The sequence below is a fragment of the Callorhinchus milii genome, unplaced genomic scaffold (genome assembly GCF_018977255.1).
Source record: "Callorhinchus milii isolate IMCB2004 unplaced genomic scaffold, IMCB_Cmil_1.0 Scaffold27, whole genome shotgun sequence".
Classification (NCBI taxonomy): Eukaryota; Metazoa; Chordata; class Chondrichthyes; order Chimaeriformes; family Callorhinchidae; genus Callorhinchus; species Callorhinchus milii.
Genome location: NW_024704768.1, coordinates 5276155 through 5300099, shown reverse-complemented (window position 1 = coordinate 5300099; position 23945 = coordinate 5276155). Strand labels below are relative to the sequence as shown.

General features: G+C 47.1%; 1 protein-coding gene across 3 annotated transcripts; it reads right to left on the bottom strand.

Annotated features, from left to right (window-relative positions):
- Positions 1 to 6429: 6429 nt before the first annotated feature.
- On the bottom strand, positions 6430 to 23945 carry LOC103189941 (SLAM family member 9). Of its 3 annotated transcripts, XM_007910520.2 has the most exons (6): positions 23853 to 23945; positions 11839 to 12168; positions 10088 to 10381; positions 9604 to 9708; positions 8366 to 8436; positions 6430 to 6945 (listed from the first exon to the last, which is right to left on the bottom strand). In XM_007910520.2, the coding sequence occupies exons 1-6, from the start codon at positions 23929 to 23931 to the stop codon at positions 6808 to 6810; spliced, it is 1017 nt and encodes a 338-aa protein (XP_007908711.2). In that variant the 5' UTR covers positions 23932 to 23945; the 3' UTR covers positions 6430 to 6807. The 3 variants fall into 3 exon arrangements, with proteins under 3 accessions (XP_007908711.2, XP_007908712.2, XP_007908713.2); XM_007910521.2 differs by lacking the exon at positions 8366 to 8436 and having other exon boundaries at positions 9600 to 9708; positions 23853 to 23935; XM_007910522.2 differs by lacking the exon at positions 8366 to 8436 and having other exon boundaries at positions 6886 to 6945; positions 23853 to 23935.

The following is a 23945-nucleotide window of genomic DNA, read 5'->3' as shown; positions in this document are numbered from 1 at the left end:
GCATAGATGCTGCCGGACCTGCTGAGGGTTCCCGGCCACTGCTGTTTTTGTTTCAGATTTCCAACATCTGCAGTATTTTGCATTTAATTTACAAAATTGAACCTGGTTTTAAGGGAATCGGGATTTGTCAACTGTAGTTGCAGGAGGAGACCATTCAGACCTCCGAGCCAGCTCCTTTCAATACTGTACAACAACAACAACTTGGATTTATATAACGCCCTCCACGCTGGACGGCGTCTCAGAGCTTTTTACAGTAACGGATCCTGGGGCCGAGCCGGGGGGAGGGGGAGAAGCAGGGGACGGGGAGGAAGGTGACCAAAGGTGCGGTCGAAAAGAAAGGTCTTCAGCAGAGACCTGAAAATGGGAAGGGAGGGAGCGAGACAAAAGTAGTGAGGAAGGCAGTTCCAGAGCCTCTGGGGGTAGTGGCTGAAAGCACGGCCACCGAGGGTGGAGCGGAGGACTCAGGGGATGAGGAGGAGGCCAGAGCCGGAGGAACGAAGGCAACGGGTACTGTGCTGAGGAGAGAGGAAGTCAGAGAGGTCGGGGGGTGCAGGGACTTGAATACAAGGGTGAGGATCTTGAAGTCGATCCTCTCTGGGATAGGCATCCAGTGCAGTCTGGCAAGGACTGGGGGGATCGGGGAGCGGGATTTCGTGCGGGTGAGAATGATTTGGATTTTATGGATGGTAGTGGAGGAGAGGCCGGAGTGGAGGGCGTTAGAGTAGTCCAGCCGAGAGGTGACAAAGGCATGGACCAGAGTTTCAGCGGCTTTTGGAGTGAGGTATTGGCGGAGACGTGCAATGCGTCGGAGGTGATAGAAGGCTGTGCTGGTGAGGGATCCGATGTGGGGGAGGAAGAATAATTGGGAGTCGAACCTGATGCCTGGGTTGCTTACGGGTTTGGAGAGTTTTAGGGGGAGGTCGGGTAGGTGGAGAAGGTGAGAGCTGTGAGATTTTAGAAGTTGACGAGAGTATGGCTTCCATCTTGTCAACGTTCAGCTGAAGGAACTTTGCGTTCATCCAGCCCCTGAGGTCTGACAGGTAGAATAGAAAGTGGTGTTAAAGAAATCGATGGACTGAAAAGGACAAGTCTCCAGGCAACATCTGAGAGTGTTCGGGGAAGTCAGGGAGAAAATAACAGATTCTCTGTTGAAATTTTTGGAACATCCTTGGATTCAAAGGATTGTGCCAAGAGACTAGAGGGCAGATAATGTGATGTGTTTGTTTAAACAAGGAGAATGACCAGGCAAATAATTATAGACCTGTCTCTAACATCCATGGAGACTATAATATGGGATAATATTAATACCACTTGGAAAGACTTAAATTGATTATAGATTATAGTTTATAATCCTGTGGAGTCCTGTAAATTCTCTGATGACCACTGTTAGAGAATGCGCCTCGCAAGCGAGATACCTGGGTTTGATTCCCGGGTGGGGTGAAACATTAGGCTTGTTTCCTTGCTCCACAACTCTCTGTAGGAGGAATCCGATTGTTGGTCAATTGGCGGATCACTTTCCGGAAGTAATAATCCCTTCAAAACGAAAATAAATTTAAAAAAATAATAATTTGGTCACTTAATCTGCAACTGCTCATGGGACACTGCTATGTGCAATTGGCTACCGTGTTTTGGCCTCAAAATATACAATCAATTCACTTTACATATTAAAGTATATTCTGTGAAACTCTTAGAGACTCTCAAAAGGCGTAATAAAGCACTATATCAAATACCAGGATTATTATTATTATCCTATCTTAAGACCGACCCCTTTGATTGCGCAGACAGCCACATATACCTTCTCAATTTGCTTGGCGTCCAAGTCCACCACTGTGCAGCACTCAGAGGCATTATCCTACATGAAGGGCATTGTATAAATGTAAGTTGTTGTTATGAGAGATTTAGGGTTTATCAGCAGTGACAGCAATGACCACCCTCTGGTGGTGACCACTGGCAGAACAGTATTTATTGTGCAAAGAGAAACTGGGACTGTTTACGCCAGAACAGAAAGCGAGGACCTGAAAGAGGTGGTCAACATTATAGGGAATATTTGATGAAGAAAACAGAGAGGAACAATTTTCACCAGTCAGTCTGTTAGTAACTAGACTAATAATAATTATTATTATAGACAGTATCACGCCTCATCACATCATCAATGTTCCCTACCTCAGATCTGGTATTCTTAAGGCTTTGGGATGCCCTCTTGATATGAAAGGCACTGGATAAATATACATTTCTAATTTGTATTGTTCAATTCTTCAATTGACACAATGCCTATTCGACAGCTCTCACCCTTTTCGTATACCCGCAATGTGTGTTTTGCACACCCTCGCAGAGTGCACTAGGTGGCCTCTGTGTTTGATCTCTCTCCATGAGTGCAAGTCCCTATGGTTAAGGTGTACTTCATAAATGAGCTACCATGACGACAGGTACTGCCAATTGCCATATATCTGTTATAGCGATTTCAGAAGCTTCCGTCAGCAATCTATCGCACTAGCAGACTGTGACGAAGGCTCAACCTGTTTATGTCTCCCCCTCCTTCCCGACTGATTACAGAGACTCGAGAAAGCACTTAAACACTTCCCGACAAATCGGATAGATACGACGCCAAGAAATAACAAATACTAAAATTACTATTAACTAATCATCAGCAAGCAGCAGCTCAACAATGAGTTAGTGAAAAGAATACTCGAAAAACTAATTGCTGACCTAGAGGACGATTCCTCAATAACAGTACCTTTGGTGTCATCAGGTAAACAGCGACCTCGAGCCCCATGTGCTCGCTCATTTTATTGGCATTGAGCCCCTTTCCTAACAAGGAATACACAATGACAATTTAGTTTACACCAATTACTTGATGTAATAGGTGTTTTTTTCAATCCACTGGGTACCAATGTATCATCAATTGTTGCAATTGAGACCGAGTCCGACATGTTGGCACCAAAAGTTTCATTCCTTAAATAAAAAGCATTTTGAAAGGAATTAAACTTATAATGCTGAGGATGCACTAGTTTGACCGAGATTTGGGCTTTTTGTTCGAGTTAATCAAGCTATTAACCCCATACATGCCGGCGATGCTCTCAATTCCTACTGAACACTGCAAAACACTCTTTAACTGAGGATTAATTGATTAAAAAACAGGGGGGAGCTTAACACCTGTAACTTGAAAATGTCTCAAAGCTTTTGAAAGTGATTTTTTTTGTGGGAAAACGCAGCAGCCAACAGCAGAGCCCCAACTCACAAACATCCAACAAGTGAATGATCAATTTTATCTGCAGGATTGTCGGTCAGGACACAAGGAGAGAGAAACTCCCTTCGCTTTTTCAACTGTTTGTCCCACAATTCTTAAATAGGAATCAACTACCAAATTAAGACTGAAATTAAGACTTTGCCACAATTAGGATTACATTTTACATTTTAGTACATAGTCTGGGTCAGATTTCAGTCCTCAATACACAGACTTCACCACAAGAAGGCGCTCACTACCCAACAAACCAACCTTCAACTCTCACAAGCACTTCACCTCGACTTGTTTCACTTCCTCTCCCCTCGTCCAGGATCCGTCTCAAGGTTTACCTCTTTGGCCACGACTTTGGTCATCTTTCCTCTTTCCCCCCCTGTCCCCACGCCCCACCTCAGGTGTCCAGCCCTGGAGTGAAGCGCTTTGGGGCATTCTCCTGACATGAAAGGCAGTGTTAACATAAGTGACATAAGTGTTAACTTTGTTGTGTTGTAATCCCACTTTAAATTTAAGATAGTCAAACCCGTTAAAGCAATCACCTCGATTCAGCAACTACTTCCTGTTAACAGCCATCCTGAAACAGCCTGACAGATTTTCCATAATAAACTGACCGCTCTTTGTTCATTTCGGAGGCCATTCTTTCTGAGAAACATAGTCAGAAAATAGTGAGCGCCCATCAGCAAATTTATTTATATAAGTTGTTGCTGAGAATCCCCCAGATTTGTTATAACAAATCAGTCACTAGACTTGACTCTTCAATAATAAATCAATAAGATTGTCACTTTGAGACTCAAATTCTCCAATATTCCAAAGCCTCCTCCCATCATCCCCCCACCTCCAGCTGTGGCAGAACTCGGCTGCTGAGTTACATTTGTGTTGGTACATTTGAATTACAAATTACATTTGTGTAGTGCCTTTCACGTCAGGAGGACGTCCCAAGGCATTGGACCTCAAGCCCATCTACTTCAAGATTCTCACTCTGACTTTTGCATAATCCTTACATTAGATTCAGAAGATTATATCAAAACCTCTCAGATCACTTCCCACAAACAGCCGTAAAGTTTTTTTTTAATTCTGGAGGGTTGGTGGCCCGGACACTCAGAGAAACTCCCTTCTCTTTTCCAATCGTGCCACACGATCTTTAATACCATCTGAACAAGCAGGGAGAGCCTGGCGGGATCTGACTGGAGTTTCAGCCTGGACTGTGAGTTCAAAGTCTCTGCGCTGAGGCTTGAAACCTTGACCTTCTGCCTCTGAAGTGAGAATGAAGCTAATTGAGCCAGTATGACATCTGTCCACTCCCTCCCCTCTGCATCTCAAGCCTCAATCCCACTGATTGCAGTGCTAGTGTCGAACTGTCAGTCACTCTGGCCTCGAATCCCTTTGCCTCACTGCCCCTCATCTTCAAAACCCTCCTGAACACCTGGCTCTGTGACTATGCTCACCTCCTCACCTTGTTTGATGCTTTACAATCGACATCAAGCTCTGTGTGAAGTGACTTCCTCTGAGAAGGTGAAAATATTGGAGTGAAACAATCGATGGGCAATTACAAGAAATATATATATTTAATATATTTAAATATTAAAAGCACAAAGTACATACAGTCAGGCCAAATAATGGGGGAAAGCTTGCAGCTTTACACAGCTCGTTCCTGGAGTTTGGGGGTTAGCAGTTGGGGGTCAGGGATAGAGATTTAGGTGTTTGGGGTCAGGGGTCACAGGGAATGAGGCTATGGGGTATGGAGATAATAATCCTACAATCTTGCATTTGATATAGCTTTTCATGTCTTCGAGACGTCTCAAAGCGTTTCACAGAATATTCTGTAAAGTGAATTGACTGCATATTTGTATGTGACACAGCAGCCAATTGCGCACAGCAGCAACCCACAACAATCATGGACCAAATTATTTTTTTCTTGAGGGTTTATTATCAGGCATGTGGAGTAAAGAAAGTTGTCCAAGGTTTCTCCCTGCTGGGAATCGAAGGCGAGTGCTCTAACCACTGAGCTACAGGCTCCAATGGTAGGGATAAAGGATTACAGGGATTTAGGATTCTAGTAATTGACGTTCTGGGCTAACAAGGATCTGGGTTTGGGTTTTCGGGTGACAAGGCTATGGTATTAGAGAATGCAGAATTAGGGTTTACAGGATCAGGGTGAGAGGGTTTAGGGTGTGAGAGTATATCATATGGGGTTAAGGGATGAGAGGGTTCAGTGAAGCCTCTGGTTCAACTTTTCTGTCAGTTTATTTTTAACCATTTAATTTCACCTGGTTTGAGGCTGTGCTGGGCTTGGGTTTGGTAGAGGAAAGGGTTACTGTTGCAGGAGGGATTGTAGGGTTAAGGCTGGAATTAGGGTTCAGGATGGGATTTATGGTTAAGGTTTCGGGTTTAAGCTTGTGGGATTTGGGTTATAAAACATTGTGAACTTTACTCTGGTAAAAGCTTTGTTGGAACAACTTGAGCAACACTAAAATGAAGTCCAAAGATTCAGAATTCCTCAAAGTCTCAGCCTTAAAGTTGTGTATTGGTTATGTGGAAATTTGGGAAGGTTCTTATTCCTGGTGATGATTTGGAAGCTATGTTAATTTGACGATTGAGTTTAAGAATTTTCCTAAGCTCTGCCCAGCCTTCAATGTTAGGATGATGGTTTTATCATTGGAATAAACAGAATGTAACAACAGATTCCCGAGTTCTATTCCCTCCCCAAATCCCACCTCCCCCGCTTTCTCACTAAATCCGATCGCATTTCCCTAACACAGAATCATAGAATTTGAATAATTTGTGCTTGATGTTTGCTCCCCCATCTTCCCTAAATCCACATGGCGTCTGGTAACTTGTGGCGCAACCAGAGGAAAAGGTCACTGATTGTTTCTTGTGAAAAGCTCCTTTCATGATCCTGGAAACTCTGATTAAACCCCTCAACCTCCACATCTCCAACCTGTCCAGAGCCAGCTGTAGTTTTGCCTCCACCCGGCCCCGCCCCTCCACCCCCCCACCCGGCACTGATTTCTTCTATGTCAGCTGAGTGTCTGATCGTGTTTAAGAGTCTCCAAACCCCAAATTTCTTTGTGTGCCTGCCATATATATAGTACGTCCTCTCTGTAATGAGACTTCCAAAATTGCCCTCTGAGTGTCTAGTGCATCCTTTAAGCATGTCGCTGCTTTGTGCTTCCAGCATCCCATCTGTTTACCAATTCCCATCTGTTTCCCAACGCCTCTCTGTAGTTGTGGACCTTTCAGTTATTTATTTCTCACCACTCCTTCAGCGACATGGAATTGTATCTGCCACCCTTCTGCCCACTCACCTTAAGACTAAGACTTTGAGGAATTTCTGACAGCTGGACAACCAGCTTGATTCAGTTTTTCCAGGTATCAAACAGCTGAAATGAGGGGCTGTAATGATATTTAGCACATAGACAGGTCTCCTGGGTTCCCTTCTCCCCCCCATTGGGCCGAATGCCGGGTTGGTGAATTCTGGGAGTGGGATAATAACCAGTCAAACCAGTGACTTCGCAGGACATGGCTGAGGCTGAAACTTGTGTTCAGGATAAACTGTCCTTCCCCCGAACTCAGTGACTTCCTTCCGCTCCTCTTCCTCTGCAATTGTTATCCTCAGGAATGACCCTTATTTCGTCGTAGATTGTAGTGAGACCGGCTCCTGGTGCCTGCTGCCAGCTGGTGTCCAGTTCACATAAGTGTCCTGCAGACTGGAAAATGTTGTGTAATGTACAGAGAGCTGTGTACTGTGGGGTGTACAGAGCTGTGTACTTTGGTGTACAGAGAGATGTGTGCTGTGGGGTAAGGCTCATAAGTTAGTCTGACAAGAGATAAATAATGTTGAATGTGGACAAATGCAGAGTGCGGTGATTGAGGGATGAGGATGAACATTGGTAATAGGAATAGAATCTACAGGCTGAGAGAGGAGATTGTGAGAACTGCTGACAGGTCACAGCAAGGTAATGACAGTCAGCAGCAGTGTGTTTTGTGTCACCAGAGGCAAAGATTACAGCACAGGAAGTGAGGCCAAACATGTACAGCACACAGGCCTGGCCTTGACAACATTGAGTTCTAGTAACACGGCTACAATAGAGACAGAAACATAGCAACACAGATATTCCCAGCACAGGAAGCATTCAGCCCATCGTGTGTGTGTGTGTGTGGATTTGTATGTGTATGGGTGGGTGTGCGGGTGTGTGTCTGTGTGGTGTCTGTGTATTTGTGTAACCACTGCTGCCTGTTTCCTAAATCGTCCTGTACTAATCTCACTTTACAGTTCTCTCCCCATATCCCCTCGTGTGTTCACCGGATCAGGGTTTAACCACTTCCCTGTTTGTATGATTCTATGAATGCAGCCTCAACAGCCGCTGTAACAATGATCTCCTCACCTAATGACATCGGAGTGAGAAGATTCCTTCTCTCCTCTGGTTCTTCAGCTCACATTCCTGAGCCTGGGCCCCTCATTACAAACTAACCGAGGGACGTTTACCTTATTTACCCTGTGGTGACCCAGAACATAGAAATGTTCAACCCAAGAGGAGGCCATTCAGCTTTCATCTGAGTGTTCGCTCCTCCAAGGACCATCCATCCCCAGACACTGATCATTTCCCCAGACACGGGCATGTGACTCTGTTTCAGATATTGATCTCATTCCTTCTCTAAAGCTAAAATAGATTCTGCCTCGATCAACACACCCCGTCAATCATTCCACATCCAAAAATTGTCTGCATTAAATATCCTCCTAATCTCCCCTTCTAACTATCTTCATGTGACACCCTCCAGTCATACATTCACTGACAATTTCAATATTGATCTCTGATCAAAAGTCTTCTGATGCTCTGCATCTCGGAAATCCACCACATTTCTCTCATCTGTGCTCTCACACTTCTCATGTCCTGTTCCCCCACCACCGCAATCACAGGTGGTCACAAGCTCTACAAGTAGCTGGACCTCAGGCAGGAGCCGGGCAGACAGCTCAGGGTGAGAGCGGGGAGTGTGTGGGCGGCCAGCCAGCAAGACTCGAGAGAAATCAAATGGGAGGAAGGGGGGGAGGCAACAACAACAACAACAACTAGCATTTATATAGTGCCCTCACACAGGAAGCATCCCAGAGACAGAGCTGATACCCACCTGCTCAGGAGACATGTGTCGGACAATATCTGCGTACACAATGCTGGCGCCCATCCCGGCTTTGCTCAGAGCTTGAAAGAGAGACAAGGTGATTGGAACCAAGTGAGGCTGCTCACCCACCCTAACCAACAAGCAGGGCAGGTGGCTGTGCTGAGCTCTAGCTACACATATGGTGACAATCCTACCCCCATCAAAGGGCTCACTGAGACCCTGTTGTTCCCATCAATACCAGCCTGAGGTCATTCACACCTGTACTCTCTCCAGAAGGTCAGAAGAAGAGGATTCTTCACCCATTCAGTCTCCTTCCCCAATCCCATCACCACCATCTACCTGTAACACCATTGAGAGAGTCTCAGGCTCTCGACCCTCCCTGGTAACTGGCTCCAGCTGCTGATTTCTCCTCTGTAAAGATACACTTCCTGGAGTCTGCCCAAAAGCTGCCCATCACCCTGATTCTGTGACCACCGATCTTGGTAAACTATACTTCTGTCTTCACTTTCTCAGTCCTATCGAGGGGCTGAAACACCTGTAATTACTGCTCTGTAGATTGAGATGGCTTTTTCGTATCTAGTCATTCTCCAGCCTAATTCTGTCTCTATTTACTGAGTCTCAGACTTATCCAGTCTCCTGTAAACAGAGACCGCAGCTGGACTCCAGGTGTTAGTGACCAGACCTGGACACAGTTACTCCTGGTGTTAGTGACTAGAGCTGTACTCACGAGTCTTGGCAATGTCCTAGAAGGTTGTTGAATAGGGAAGTGGATAAACACCTGAAATGTGAAATTTTACCTGGTCAGAATCTGTCTGAACATTTGGTCTGAACATTTAATATTACACTGACCTGGGGAAGATTCCGAAAATCAGTGGCAATGTGGAAGACGATTTTTTCTGAAGATCTTTAAACTGAGGCGTCTTCCCAATGGAGACTGAATTTCAGATACTCTAATCGCAGTCCCTGGTCACCTACTCTTTCTTTAAAAGCTTTTTGCCGGATTTGGAGCCAGTGAGAATCAAAGAGTGCTGATTATTATTACTATTATTAGTATTATTATTATTATATATCAGAGCAAGTTGTCCAGCTGGAGATTGTGATGAATAAGTCCCAGGGAGACCAAAAGAAGGGGAGATCTGTGACACACACACACACATGTGGGTGAGTGGCCTCTGTGCTGAACCATTCTATGTTTCTTTGCTTCTGTGTGTGGAATGACTGAGGTCCCACCACAGAGCAGTACCTGCCTTTATCAGCTCTCCTGTGCTTCATATAACAAATCATCAACGCTGCAACAAAAAGGAACACCGGGACGAGGATTAAAGCAAGATGAATCCTTGTATTTTTCTCTCCTAAAACAGAAGGTAAACACAGTCACTCAGCCAGTGAGTCCTACTTACTCCCTCCCCACCCCCACTCCACCACCGACCCCACCCACCCCCGTCGTCCCCACAGATACTATTTTAGTTCTGGGTTGTTATATCCGCTTTGTTGAACAGTCTATATCTCGTGTCTGATACAGATTCCCTTCAGTTACATTTTCTGAATGAGACGGAGAGGTGGAAAGCCTGAGACAGCAGCTTATTAAATCAGTGTCTGTCTGTACTGGACAGGGAGGGTCTGTCATAGAAACACAGTAAAGAGATTCCCATCACTGTAAATGCCCCTCATGTTCCCCTTGTGACCCTCCATTAAGACCACATCTAAGAGAGAGTGAGACCGAGGACTAACCTTTCATGGGACAGTGTGTGGCCAGGTCAATGCTCTCAGTCTCCTCACTGACTGGGTTCCTCACTGTACAGTTATACACTGTATTGATAGTGGGGAGATCCAAGGACAGGTGCAGCCTCCTCCCTCGGTGTGTCACTGGGTGTGAGGGGTTTCCGTCTCTCACAACCTCACCTCCTCCTGTCCCCCAGGTGTAAATCACCTCACTGCCCCTCTCCACTGAGCAGCTCAGGGTCACGTTACACAACCCAGTGGAGTTGGTACTGTTCACCTGGATTGTTGGCTGTGACACTCGCTCTGTATCAAGGACAGAAAGATAGAAATTACAGCAAAGACCATTATCTACACAATTTGGGATTGGTTCTATTGTGGATATGGAAACTGTGTGGATAAGTGGACGTCATGCAAGACACAAAGTAACTTTAAAGCTGAATTAAAAAGAATTTCATCAGATTTACTCTGACTGGAATATAGCACTGAATAACACTTCTCTCTCTGATCTTCTCTCTAACTGGGCGTCAGCTTGGCTCAGTTGGTAACACTCTCTGCCTCTTTGTCTCTTCTGCTCTCAGGCACACACACTTGTGGCAAAACGTTCCCTTCTCCAATAACTTTCTGAGTGAAATAATAACAATAATAATAATCCTTGCATTTGATATAGCGCTTTTCACGTCTTCTAGACATCTCAAAGCACTTCACAGAATAGACTGTAAAGTGAATTGACTGTATATTTGTGCTTGAAATGCGGCAGCCAATTGCACACAGCAGCGTCCCATAAACAGTCATGGATTGTTGTTCCTCAGCACTTACTGTTATTTTTGTTCTTCTCACTTTGAAGCTGTGACCTGCAGACAAACTTCCCAAATAATTATCTCTGTCCATCATTAACCCCTTACCCACTGTCTTGGTCCACTGTTAACCCCTTACCCCGTCTCTATCCATTGTTAACCCCTTACCCCGTCTATGTCCATTGTTAACCCTTTATCCCGTCTCTGTCCATTGTTAACCCCTTGCCCCGAGTCTGTCAATTAACCCCTTAGCCCCTGTCTCTGTCCATTGTTAACCCCTTACTCCCCGTCTCTGTCCATTGTTAACCTCTTACCCCCTGTCTTGGTCCATTGTTAACTCCTTACACTCTGTCTCTGTCCATTGTTAACCCCTTAACTCTTGTCTATGTCCATTGTTAACCCCTTGCCCCCCTGTCTCTGTCCATTGATAACCCCTTATCCACTGTTTCTGTCCAGAGAAGAACATCCGAGGCAGATTTATTGCTCATGTGTGGAGAGGTAACTCTCTACCCTAACTCTCCGTCATGCTGTGGAGGACACAACTATGCAACAAAATACGGGGGAAATATAACAGTCTCCAACCCAGACAAGGTCCCCCACTCTGCCAATCTAACCCACAAATAATAATAATCCTTGTATTTGATAAAGCGCCTTAACACATTGTTGAAAAATGATTCAAAGGGTTTCACAGAATATACTGTAAAGTGAATTGACTATGTTTTGTGGGAAAAATGGGGTGTGAGCTCAGCTCCAGAGAGGGGAGGTGTCCAGTGAGGGCTTCACACAAAGGGTGAGAGGGTGTCAGCACTTTCAAAAGGAGATTGCAGAGGTTCTTCACAAAGAAAACCATATGGACAGAGGGTGTGGGAGACAGAGATAGAGGGGTGTAAGATCTTTTTTTAATTTGGGATCAGAGAAACAGATCATAATCTCCCATTCTGTTTCTGCGGAAGTTCATTTACTCACCATAAACGTGTAACTCCACCACTTGGTTGCTCACATTTCCTGTTGTTGATATCACAGTCAGGTCATACCTACCCCAGTCTCCCTTCCCCACACTCTGTATTTCCAGGGAATAATCGCTGGTGTTTAATGTGAATCTGTCTCTCGCACCAAAGTAACATGCCACTGGGTTATTTATCAGTTTATCACACGCTACAGTCTTTTCCCCAACTCGGTTTGTAAAATACCAGGTAACACTCTTAGGCTCTGCTTCCGGTACAATTCCCGGTAATTTCACCAACTCTCCCAGAATCCCGTTCACCAGGTGCCCATTCCCACCGGATTGTCCCAGAGCTGGAAAAGTAACAGAGAAACATATCATCATCACAGCGTTTACCTCAGATTCTGCAGCTCAACCTGTGAGATATCATCACAATCCCCCCCCCACCCCCAACCCTCCTCACTAAACCATCATCATCCCAACACTACAGTGTTCTTAGGTCTGGGGCAAAGGGATGACACTGAGGTGATGTGTGGGGAGCGGGGAGACATAAGTGTGTGAGGCTGGGAGACGTATCAGGACACTGTGCAGTACTGGTTTCTCGATTTCACACACAATATTGAGTTGTGAGAGGGAGAGCAGTGGAGGGGAAACTGGTTTAATTACTGACCTAAGGGAGAGGAACGATCAGCCTCCATTCTCTCAGGGACAGAGACTGAGAGGTTAGCTTGGTTTACAACACAGACGGTTCGAAAGTTTACTCACAAACATTTTTTCATCTGAAAAATTCAAAAGTTTGAAAAGAAGCCAAAAGGAATGAGAATGGGAAGTGTTCGAGCAAAGGCATCAGGCTGTGTGGACAGGACTGTGAAGTGGGTGGGGAGTAACTAACTTCCCAAAAAACAAACCGATCTCAGTCTGTGTTAGACAGAGACACAGAGGGAATCGTGCGCAGTCAGTCAGTCACTGATACTTTACACTGAGCAAGAGAGAGTGGGGAGGGGGATGCGACCCTAAGCCTCTGATCAGAGAGGTAGCAAGATTGAGACAGGATTTAAAGACAGAGCGCGAGGGGATTAGAGAGGGGGTGAGGGAAGGAGTTCCAGGGGTTACGGGCGGAGGAACTGAAAACCTGGCCATCGATGGGACATGGAGATGGTGGTGGAGGAGGGGGCCAGGCAGCAGGTTTGAGTTTGCTGAGCGGAAGGGGTGTAAGAGTAAATAGTAGGTGCCAGGGAGTGGGCGGAGAGTCAGACAACAGCCAACATGACCTCTGACCCTATCTGTCTCACTCTCGCTCTCTCTCTTTTTCTCTATGAGTGTCTCTCTCTCTCTGTTTGTGTCTCTCTCTTTGTCCTGTGCTCATTAATCTTGTGGTTGTTTTACAATGAAAGGAGTCTTTTGGGGCTGCTTGAATGTTGCTTAACCTGAGTCTCTCTCTCTGCCCCTATCTGTCTTCCTCTCTCTCTCTCTCTCTGGGATATGTTTTTTGCTCATTTCTATCAGGACTCTCAGGTCCGGGATATGGTCTTCATGGCGTTAATTATCTTTTGTGCATTTACATGAAATCCCCAGAGAGAGGCAAGGGGAGAGGGGTTGTGTGGAGACTGGTGAGGTGTGGTGATGGTGAGGAATGGCGTGAAGAGGGGGTGATGGTGAGGATGGGGTTATGGTGTGTGGAGTCTGGTACGGGAGGGAAGCATCTGTGAAGGTATGGATGACCTGGAGTTGGGGCGTGGTCCAGCCTGCAGGAGATCAGAGTGGGAGCTCCACTGGGTGGGGGGGAGGGGTGTCTCTCTGTCTGTGTCTATCTCTCAATGTGTGTGTTTACAGAACTATCTGCTCTAACAACAGCTGTTGGGGGTTTAACATCCGCTAGTTTATGGCCTCGGTAAATACAGGGCAGCTGCGGATTACAAACTCACTATCACTGTAAGCGTTAGCCTGCAGCACTGGGACGGAGCTTTGTGTGGGCTGGGCAGGTTTGCTTTGTGTGCAGTACAGCCCAAGGCAGACTTGAGACAGGCCTGTAGAGTGTGGAGCATACAGTTGCTCTGAATCCAGCCTTGTTTACAATGTAAAGAGGATGTTACAGGAACCAGTGGCAGTTTGTGCTTAAATTTGCAAACCAAATCATACGCTGACACAAGAGGTTTGAGATCATCAGTTAACCTCATCCTGTCTGATCCCAGCTCTACCTTCTTCCCATCGCAAATCTAGTCCCAGTGTCTCACCCTTGACCACCCTTCCTAGTAACCCAGTCCTCAGCTGTTGGCTCCCTCCCTCTGTGTAAACACATTCTGGTATAAATCCTGATATGTCGATGTTCATCCACAAAACACACAGTCACTTTACAGTGAAGGCAGATGTAATAGAATACAATACATATTTATATTTATACCATGTCTTTCCCATCAAGAGGTCATTCCAAAGCGCCGGAGAGTGTAAGCACAGCATCCTACCACTAATCCCCACTTACACCCCTCTATAATTCTCCTCTATTTCCCTCTCCCTCGTTTTCATTGCATCAAGTTTTCTCAAAGTACTGACACTTTGACCGCATTATGAGCTCCACGTCCTCACTCCCTCTGTGGGATCAACTTCCTCATAAACTTCTGTTTCCATGTGTTAGTGTCTGTCTGATTATTATTCATTTGTTATGGACTAACCGACAAGCAGAAACTTCTGTTTATCTCGACCTAATTCAATCCTCTTTAGCTCCTCTCTCAGGGCCCTGTAATGTTACATGTAATTGTTGACAATAATGCCACAGACCAGAGAAATGTACAGCTCAGGCCAGGACTCACCTGGCTCAGGAACTGGACCAGAGACCGTCACAGAGGTTGGGCTCAATTCCAACATACCATTCCCACTCCCACAGCAATTAAAGATTAATCTAAAAGTAAAATACTACAGATGCTGGAAATCTGAAATAGAAACAGAAGTCGCTGGGAACCTGCAGCAGGACAGGCAGCATCTATGGAGAGAAGGTCGATAGTCTCTGGTCGGACCTCTGTTGTCTGACCTGCTGTGTTCTGTTTTTAAAGATTAATCTGCTGGACACTACAGAGAGCGACCCGAGAGAACAGTGCCAGGGAATTTTCACATTGAATCAGGTTTATCCTGTGATCAGCTTCTTGTTTATTTCACACCCACACGGAGACTCTACAATCCAGCCTTGAAATGTCAAGGCAACACACCTTGCTCCCCTCTCTCTTTCGTCTTATTCCTGTATTGGTGCTGCGATTTACGTTATCTAACGACCATGAAGTCAGTGCTGTCCCACTTCACGATAGTGACCAAACCGTATCGACAGCTTCTGTAAGTGAGTCCCACATTCTCACCCCCTCTTTGTGTAATGAAATTCTTCTAAAACTCCCTAAACTGGCTCGCAAGCCATCGCAATGTGTTCGCCTGACAGTGAGTAAGGAAATGCTTCCAGTGCCTTCAGGACTTAACTTGCCCTTCACACACTTGTGTCTTTGTTCTCCCTAGCACCACCCTACATGTTAGGGTTTTGGCTGCAGGGTTAACAGGAGCTGAGTGGGGTATCTCCCTGCCCCTAGTGACCCTAGATGCTGGGCTGTCCTGTCATCAGTGGTGCTCTGGAATTCTGCTGGCTCAGGAACCGGACTAGAGACCGCCACAGTCAATCACGACATTCCATTGCCAAGCACGTTATTTTGGAGCAAATCCTGCTCCAAGGAGACCCTGCTTACCTCCCCCACTCCCCAGCCCCCTTTCCCTCCCCTCCTCCCTTCCCCTACCCCCAAGAGGATCTGAGCCGTCACTCGGTGGGTGGCAGGTTCGGGAACTCTTTGGTGAGGAGGACAACTCAGCATGTAATGTGCGAGAGCATTGCCACCATCTCCCTGCCTGCAGCTCAGACACACATCCCTTCCCACTGAGCTATGCTTTCACCAGGTGGTGTCTGGAATCCGGTGTGTGTTGAGCAGTGTTTGTGCTGCTCCCAATTTAGAGAGAGACAATAATGTGCAACGTGCAACGACCTCAGAAATACGTTGGGGAAACATCTGCTCTGACTGTGTGAGGAGAGGGGGCGTACTGATGCTCACCACAGCCCAGCCACAGTCAGCGCTGACACAGACAGCTTAGCATGTGCTAACGGCAGCTGCATTTCCATTAAGTGTAAGTCTCACTTGACAATGGTTGATTTTATAATAAATAATAATAATCCTTACTTTTGATACGGCATCGTATCACATCGTCGAGACGTCTCAAAGAGCTTCACAGAGATTTATCAAGTGTAGTGACTGCGTATTTTGTGGATGAACGCGGCAGACAGTTTGCGTACAGCAATGGCCCACAAACAGCTGTAAAGTGAATGACCAAATTTATCAGGAGATATTGTCGGCCAGGATGCCAGGAGAGAGAAACTCTCTTGCCTTTCCTTGTCTCACAATGTGGGATCATTGACATCCACATGAACAGGCGCAGACTGAACAGGATGTCAAAGACCCCACAGCGTGATAAAAAAAGGTTTAAGATCTCCTCCGAAGGATGGACATTGGCTTCTGCTCAGTCGCTCACACTCTCACCTCCAAGTCAGAAGGTTGTGAGTTCAAGCCCCTGTCTATCTGTGTAAACTGAGCCAGCCAGCTTCCCAGGTTAACGTTCACAGTCACCGATCTTTACCCTAAAGGGTGAGAAGGGGAGGGAGGGAGGGAGGGGGTGGGGGAGGAGTGAGAGAGGGAGGGGTGAGGGAGGGAGGGGTGTGGTAGGGACAGGGTGAGGGAGGGGGTTAGAAAGGAAGGGGGTGAGGGAGGGGAGAGGAAGAAGGGAGGGGTGAAGGAGGGAGGGAGGGGGTGGAGGATGCGGGAAGAGCAGGTAACAGAGGGGGTAAGGTGGGGTACACAAGAGAGTTGAGGGTGGGGGTGAGGGAAGTTGGCAGGGTTTGGGGAGCGGGCGTGGGGGCAGGGGATGGGGTGGACGTCCTGTACAGCTCCTCACAGCCTGTAACCTGGGCAAGGCCTGAATACGAGCTCTCACTGTGAGGCCTGAACCACAGCCTGCAGAGGTGGGGAGCTTCCACAACATGAACAGACATCCTGTTGTTAGTGCAGCAGTTAAACTGAGGGGAGGGTGACATCCGGCCTCTAATCGTCCTCCTCAGACATCCGTGTCAGTGTAGAGGAGCTTTACTGTGTCTCTAACCCTGATCTGGGAGTGTGGATGCAGTGTAGAGGAGCTTTACTGTGTCTCTAACCCTGACCTGGGAGTGTGGACGCACAGTGTAGAGGAGCTTTACTGTGTCTCTAACCCTGATCTGGGAGTGTGGACGCACAGTGTAGAGGGAGCTTTATTGTATCTTTAACCCTGACCTGGGAGTGCGGACGCACAATGTGTCTCTAACCCGTATTGTCGCTGATTACGTGTGGACAATACAGGCGTATCTGGTTACTGAGAGTGAGATGTCAGACACTCAGACCGTGAAGATGACATTGGCAGCTCACAACACTGAGCTACGATTTGTGTTTATTGTAGCAATACAGAGGCCGACTGTACATGCAGGCTTGTTGATAGGTACACAGTATTGGGGGTGTGACACAGCTTGAGATGGGTAACATTTGTTCAAAGGAGAGTGGGAGAAACGGATGATTTTGTGCAGGCATTAAAGATCTGAGAGGAGAAGTGAGTTTCTCTCTCCAGGTGTCCTGGCCGAATAAAATCCGTCATTAACTTCATAGCAGTTTGTGGGACTTCACTGTATGCAAATTGGCTGCTGCTTTGTCTATCAAATACATAGTATTTCAACTGCACAATGGAGACCTGTAGTGAATTGATTAGAGCATTTGCCTCTTAAGGGAGAGGACCTGGGTTTGATTCCCGGGCAAGGCAAAATCTCAAGCAAGTTTCCTTACTCCATAGACCTCTTTTTATCGAGCACTAAGTAGGAACCCGGTTTTTAGTCAATTGGCAGATTGCTTTCCAGGGATAATAATCCCTTCAAAAAATATAGGGCACTGCTTACGACAGCACAGCTCAAGCCTGGCTCATCGGTAGAAGGACGGGCAGGCTTGGTTAAACTCCCATCAGTTGTCTCCTGATGATGTGGAGAGAGCAGGGACTGGAGCACAGAGCTCTGGGGATGGGGAGAAGGATTGTTGCTGGAGAAGTACTGTTTTTATTCCCTCTATCCAAATATTAACCCAGTTGTTAAATAGACTGCTGTACAAACACCTGAGGCAGCAATAAATAATACAACAGGATGCTGAGCTATATCATCAAAGCAGATCCTGTTGAAACTCAGAGAAACTCACTATCTCAGTGCACTCTCTCCCCATCGTGTCTGTGCTGGGGCTCGCTCCCCCACTGGAGCTCTCTAACCCCATTCCCTGCTCTCTCTCTCCCCATCGGGTCTGTGCTGGTGCTCGCTCCCCCACTGGAGCTCTCTATTCTAACCCCATTCCCTGCTCTCTACCCATCGTGTCTGTGCTGGGGCTCACTCCCCCAGTGGAGCTCTCTACACTAACCCCATTCCCTGCTCTCTACCCATCCCGTCTCTGCTGGGGCTCGCTCCCCCACTGGAGCTCTCTACTCTAACCCCATTCCCTGCTCTCTACCCATCGTGTCTATGCTGGGGCTCGCTCCCCCACTAGAGCTCTCTACTCCCATTAGTCCCATTCTCTGCTCTGGGGGAATGCTGTATTGGAAAAGATCGTAAGATAGTTTCTCTCTCACTGTCTCCTGGCCAGGAACCCCCCCAAATACAACTGGCCATTTGTTTCATGGCTGTTTGTGGGACATTACTGCGCACAAATTGGCTGCCACCTTCCACAAAATACACTGTCACAGCAATTTACAAAATGGTATGATTTAAACAAACAAGTTCCAAGCAAACCTGTGTAAATCATATGAAATTCGATTTAATCGATAATCTACACTGCGCATTTGTAACTCAATGCAACAAAAAGAAGAATTTGTATAGTACCTTTCACTTCGGGAGGACGTCCCAAGGCGCTGGATAGAGTGCAGCATTTCAGACCCAAGCTGGGGTTGGGGGGGATGGGAGGGGAGGGGAAGGTGGCCGATGGCATGGTCGAAGAGGAGGGTCTTGAGGCGGGACCCAAAGGAGGCCAAGGAGGGGGTGAGGCAAAGTGACTGGAGGATGGAATTCCAGAGGTTGGGGGCAGAGTGGCTGAAGGCTCTCCCACCAATGGTGGGGCGGGTGGGTCGGGGGACGTGGAGCAGACCAGAGTCAAGTGGAGGGAATGGGAGGGTTGGTAGGGGGTTAGGAGGTCGCAGAGGTAGGGTGGAGTGAGGCTATATAGGGCTTTGTAGGTGAGAACCAGGATTTTGAACTGGATCCTCTGAAGGATAGGGAGCCAGTGGAGTTGGGCGAGAGTGGGGGAGATGGGGTCACGGAGTTTGGTGCGGGAGAAGACAAGAGCTGCAGAGTTCTGGATTATCTGCAGCCTGTTGAGGGAGGAGTTGGGAAGTCGATAAGCAGGGAGTTTTCATAGTCGAGCCTGGAGGTGATGAAGGCATGAACAAGAGTTTCAGCGGCCTGAGGGGTGAGGTAGTGGCAGAGTTACGGAGGTGAGGGAAGGCAGAGCAGGTCATGGCTTGAAAGTGGGAGAGAAAAGACAGTTGAGGGTCGAACAAGAACCTCGGTTCCTGACTGGCTGGTGAGTGTGCAACCATGGAGGTTGATGTTGCCAGAGCCTGAGGTGCTGAGGCACTGGTGCGAGCCAATCAAGAGAGCTTCAGTCTTGTTCACATTCAACTGTAAGAAATTTGCTCTCATCCAGGATTTGATGTCTGACAGGCACTCTGTCAAGACAGCAGTGGTCCTGGAGATGAGGGTGGAGGCAGAAAAATAGAGTTGGGTGTCATCCGCATACATGTGGAAGTTGACCCCATGTCTGCGGATGATGTCACCAAGGGGGAGCATGTAGATATTAAAGAGGAGAGGGCCAAGGACAGAGCCCTGGGGGACACCAGATGTGACAGTGTGGAGTGTGGGGGCTGGAGGAGAAACTGTTAGAGGCAACGAAGTGGAGACCGTGAGAAAGACAGGAATCGAATCAGGCAAGGGCAGGTCCATGAAGATTGAGTAAAGCGGAGAGGATAGAGTTGTCGACAGTGTTGAAGGCGGCAGAGAGTTCGAGGAGGACAAGGAGGCAGAGAGAACCCTGGTCATAGATGTTCAGAATGTCATTAATGACTTTGACCAGGGCTGTTTCCGTGCTGTGGGCAGCCGGATTGGATGGGTTCAAAGAGGGAATGGCGAGAGAGAAAGGAGCAGAGCTTGGACTCATTCCAGGACCTTAGAGTTTAGAGACAGGTTAGAGATCGGACAGTAGCTGGAGAGGAGGGATGGATCCAGGGAAGGTTTTTTCAGGATGGGGGTGATGACAGCTGTTTTTAGGGGGGTGGGAACTGAACCCGTGGACAAGGAGAGCTTGATGACATCGGACAGGAGGGGGGGCCAGAAGGTGGAGCTGGGAGATGAGGAGAGAGGTGGGGATGGGATTGAGGGAGCAGGTGGTGGGTTTGAGTGCAGTGCAGCAGTAAGTGTGCATGTGGTGATGGGTAAGGATGTAATTTCCCGTAATTCAATGCAGTCGGTAAGTGCGGGAGTGATGGAGGGTAGGGGATCAGTGATAAAAGTTAGGAGGTGAGTAATTCGAGTTGTGCAAAGAAATCTAAGTGGTTTTGATATGAAACTACAACTTAAGCGATTATACGATTTATAAAGATAAGATTTATGCGGATTTAATTGTATTAAATTTTATGATCTCGAATGATGCGACTTGTGAGAGTTTTACAGTAAATCCTGTGAAGCATTTAGAGACATTATCATGACGTGAAATTCGCTGCAGCAAATGTGAATATTATTATTATTCACCGTGTAACAAGTTGCTGCTCGTGTGTTGACCAGCCAGTGAGGTGTCCCTGCAAATACTGAAAGCGAATGATTTCAGGCCAGGTCTCGGATGTGGTGCAGTGAAAAGCGAGGGACTTGTATACAGCCTCTCTTGCTGGTCCTGTGGCTCAAGCTTATCTATTGCTGTAGCCTGACACCTCAGTTACAGTGCAGCCGCAGACCTGAGGCGATATACATATTCTCCTGGTTTAGGCGAGAGGTGAGAAAAACCTCAGCAGCTCAGAGCAACACGCACACTCCCCATCGCTGCACAGTCACTGAGAGGAGCAGCCACCAGGCCTCGTGGTCACTGTCCTACAGACAAGATCACACGAGGAGCCTGGATGAGGAAGGCCCCCTTCAGCCCATCTGATCTCATCCTTCCTGAACACTCACATGTCCGCATATTCCACAACACACATTTATCTGGGGCCTTTGCCATAAGGAGGATATCTCAATCATGCTGTCAGTTTCTCTGGTGTTTATGACTCTATGACTTTGAGACATCCTTTGCAATTCTCTGCATTTTTTATTTATTCCATAAATCATCCTTCCTCACATTCATGTGTTTGTAATCAGCGTCTGCCGGATGATCACAGGAGAAATCTGCTTCTAAATCGCTTTAATTGCATTACTGAGTTTTCAGAAACCAGTGACGTAAATGTTGTTATGGAAACAAAGGCTAATCAGTGCCGGGTTGATGAGGGACGATGAGATGGCTGCTGCTGTTTAGTGGAGGCTTCGGGGAACAAGAAGGGAAATAACAGCGAGGGAGGGAAGTCCCTGGTTATTTTTTGAAGAACCCGTAGGACACAGAGGAGCCTAGATCACTCAACAATGAACAAATCCCCATCGTATGTCCCAGCCCCCACTATATGTTTCAATGGAGACTCTTTGTGGATCGCTTCTTCTTCAGTCAACAACTGAGGAATTATACAGACTGTTCTGAAAGGACTTAGAAATGTGGCCCGTACCAACTTTAGGCTGAGTCTCAAAAGGCTCTTTGTTATGTGCTCAGTGCACTTCACGCAGGATAGTGCCTCAAAGCGCTGCACATACCGAGAAAAGGAGAAGCGGGAAGGGGAGGTGACCAGAGGCGCGGTCAAAGCGGTCGGTCTTCAGGTGGGAATGAGAGAGGGCGAGATTAAGGGAGAGGGATTGAGGCAGGGAGTTTGAGAGGAACGGGCTGTAGCAGCCACCGATGGCGTAGAGCGAGGGATCCCGGGACGTGTAACGGGTGAAGGAAGCGGCAGAGGAGTAGCTACCAGCAGGTCAGAGGAGCACGACACCTCCAGCAATTGTCTCCTTCAGTAAACAACAACACTCCAAATTTCACTAAAATATCAAGTCCACATTGCACTCTGAAGACCATCTGAGAGTATGAGCACTAAACTTAAATCAGAATTATTATTATTATAGAATACATCAAATCATATCTTTTGCCATTTTTTGGATGAGACATTAAATCTAGGTATCTTGGTGCTATTTGAGAAGTGAAGGGAGTTTCTGTGTCCCAGTGTCGTGGCCAACAATCCCCCAAATAGAATAATCCATTAACTTCATGGCTGTTTGTGGAACATTATTGGGCTCAAATTGGCTGTTGTTTCACCCAAAAAATACTCAGTGACTCCATTTTATGGTATATCCTGTGAAGCGTCCACCTGACATGCCAACGTCTTCTCCTCCCACCCTCATGTGTGGTGTTCCTCAGGGCTCCCTCTCCTCGTCCTCTCCCCTCTCGGTGATGTCATCCGCAAGAATGTGATTAACTTCCACATGTATGCGGATGACACCCAACTCTAACTCTCTCCTTCCACCCTTTTCTCCAGGACCACTGCTGTGCTGACCGATTGCCTATCGGACATCAAGTCCTGGATGAGAGTTAACTTTCTCCAGTTGAATGTTGACAAAACATAACCTCTCCTGCTTGGCTCCTGTCAGCACCTCCACACCTCAGGCGCTGACAGCATCAATCTACACATCACTCTCCACCTCACTCGCACCAGACTCCATGAACCTATTATCCCCATTGTCGCCCGGTTCCACTGGCTCTATATCCCCAGAAGATCAAGATCCTCATCTTCACTTTTAAAACCCTCAGGGGGTTTGCCCCACCCTAACCTTTCTGACCTTCTAAGACCCTATCAACCAACCTACTCCCTCCGCCCGGCAGGCACTGGCCTCTCCATATCCCCAACTCTGCTCACCCCACCATCAGTGGTCAGACATTTAGGCTTCTTGTTCCCACTCTCTGGAACATCATCCCAGAGTCCCTCCTCCTCACCCCTTCCCTCCTCCTTCAGATTCAGTCTCAAGACCTTCCACTTTGACCACAATTTCAGTCAAAGAGGCAGTTGGTCGTGAGGAGGTTTATAGGTGAGGATCTTGAAGTCAATCCTTTCAGAAACAGGGAGCCAGTGGAGCCGGGAGTGAGGATCGGGTGATGCGGGTGAGGAGTTTGTTTTGGGGGAGGATGGGGGCGGTGGAGTTTGGGATGAGCTGGATCATGTCCATAGTGGAAATGGGGAGAGCAAGGAGGAGAGCGTTTGAGAAGTCGAGGCTGGAATTTGATGAGATTTCAGCAGCTTTTAAGGTGAGATGGAGATGGGAGGCCAGGGATATGGAGGGCAGGAAAGTTCACAGACCAAATGTGAGGAAGGAAGGGCGATGGCCCTGACAGTACAACAGCCCTCAGGACCCCATCAGCTCAACCAGCACTGCTCTTAATCATTAATTATTATTTGTGACAATACCAAACACTATATCAAATTCAAGGATTTTTATTAATGTTAATAAAATGTGAAGCGAAAGTCACAGCGCGAGGGGCCAACACAGACCCGAGTCAGGCTGAGATGTGACTATAAACTGGAAATAATTAGTCGGGGAAACGTCAGTTACATTTCCCAAGAAAAAGAGCATTTTAAACAAAGTGCAAACAAAGGGAAGAAAGAGAGAAAAATAACGGTTTCGGGCTGAGATCTCACATCGTGCTTTGTCCTTATCCGGAGCCGAGCAGCAGCTAAACCCTGAGTCTGTCTCTGTCTCTCTTTGTATCTTTGTATTACATTTAATATTAAATTAAATCTGCAGTAGATTTAAGACTCCAACTGAAATACCCACATAGTCATTCATCACAAACGCACTCACCTCCTCGGGATGATAGGATGAGCAACAGTACAGGGAAGACGGTGATCTTACAGGAGAAGTCTGAGACGCGACTTAACATGATTACGGCGAGGA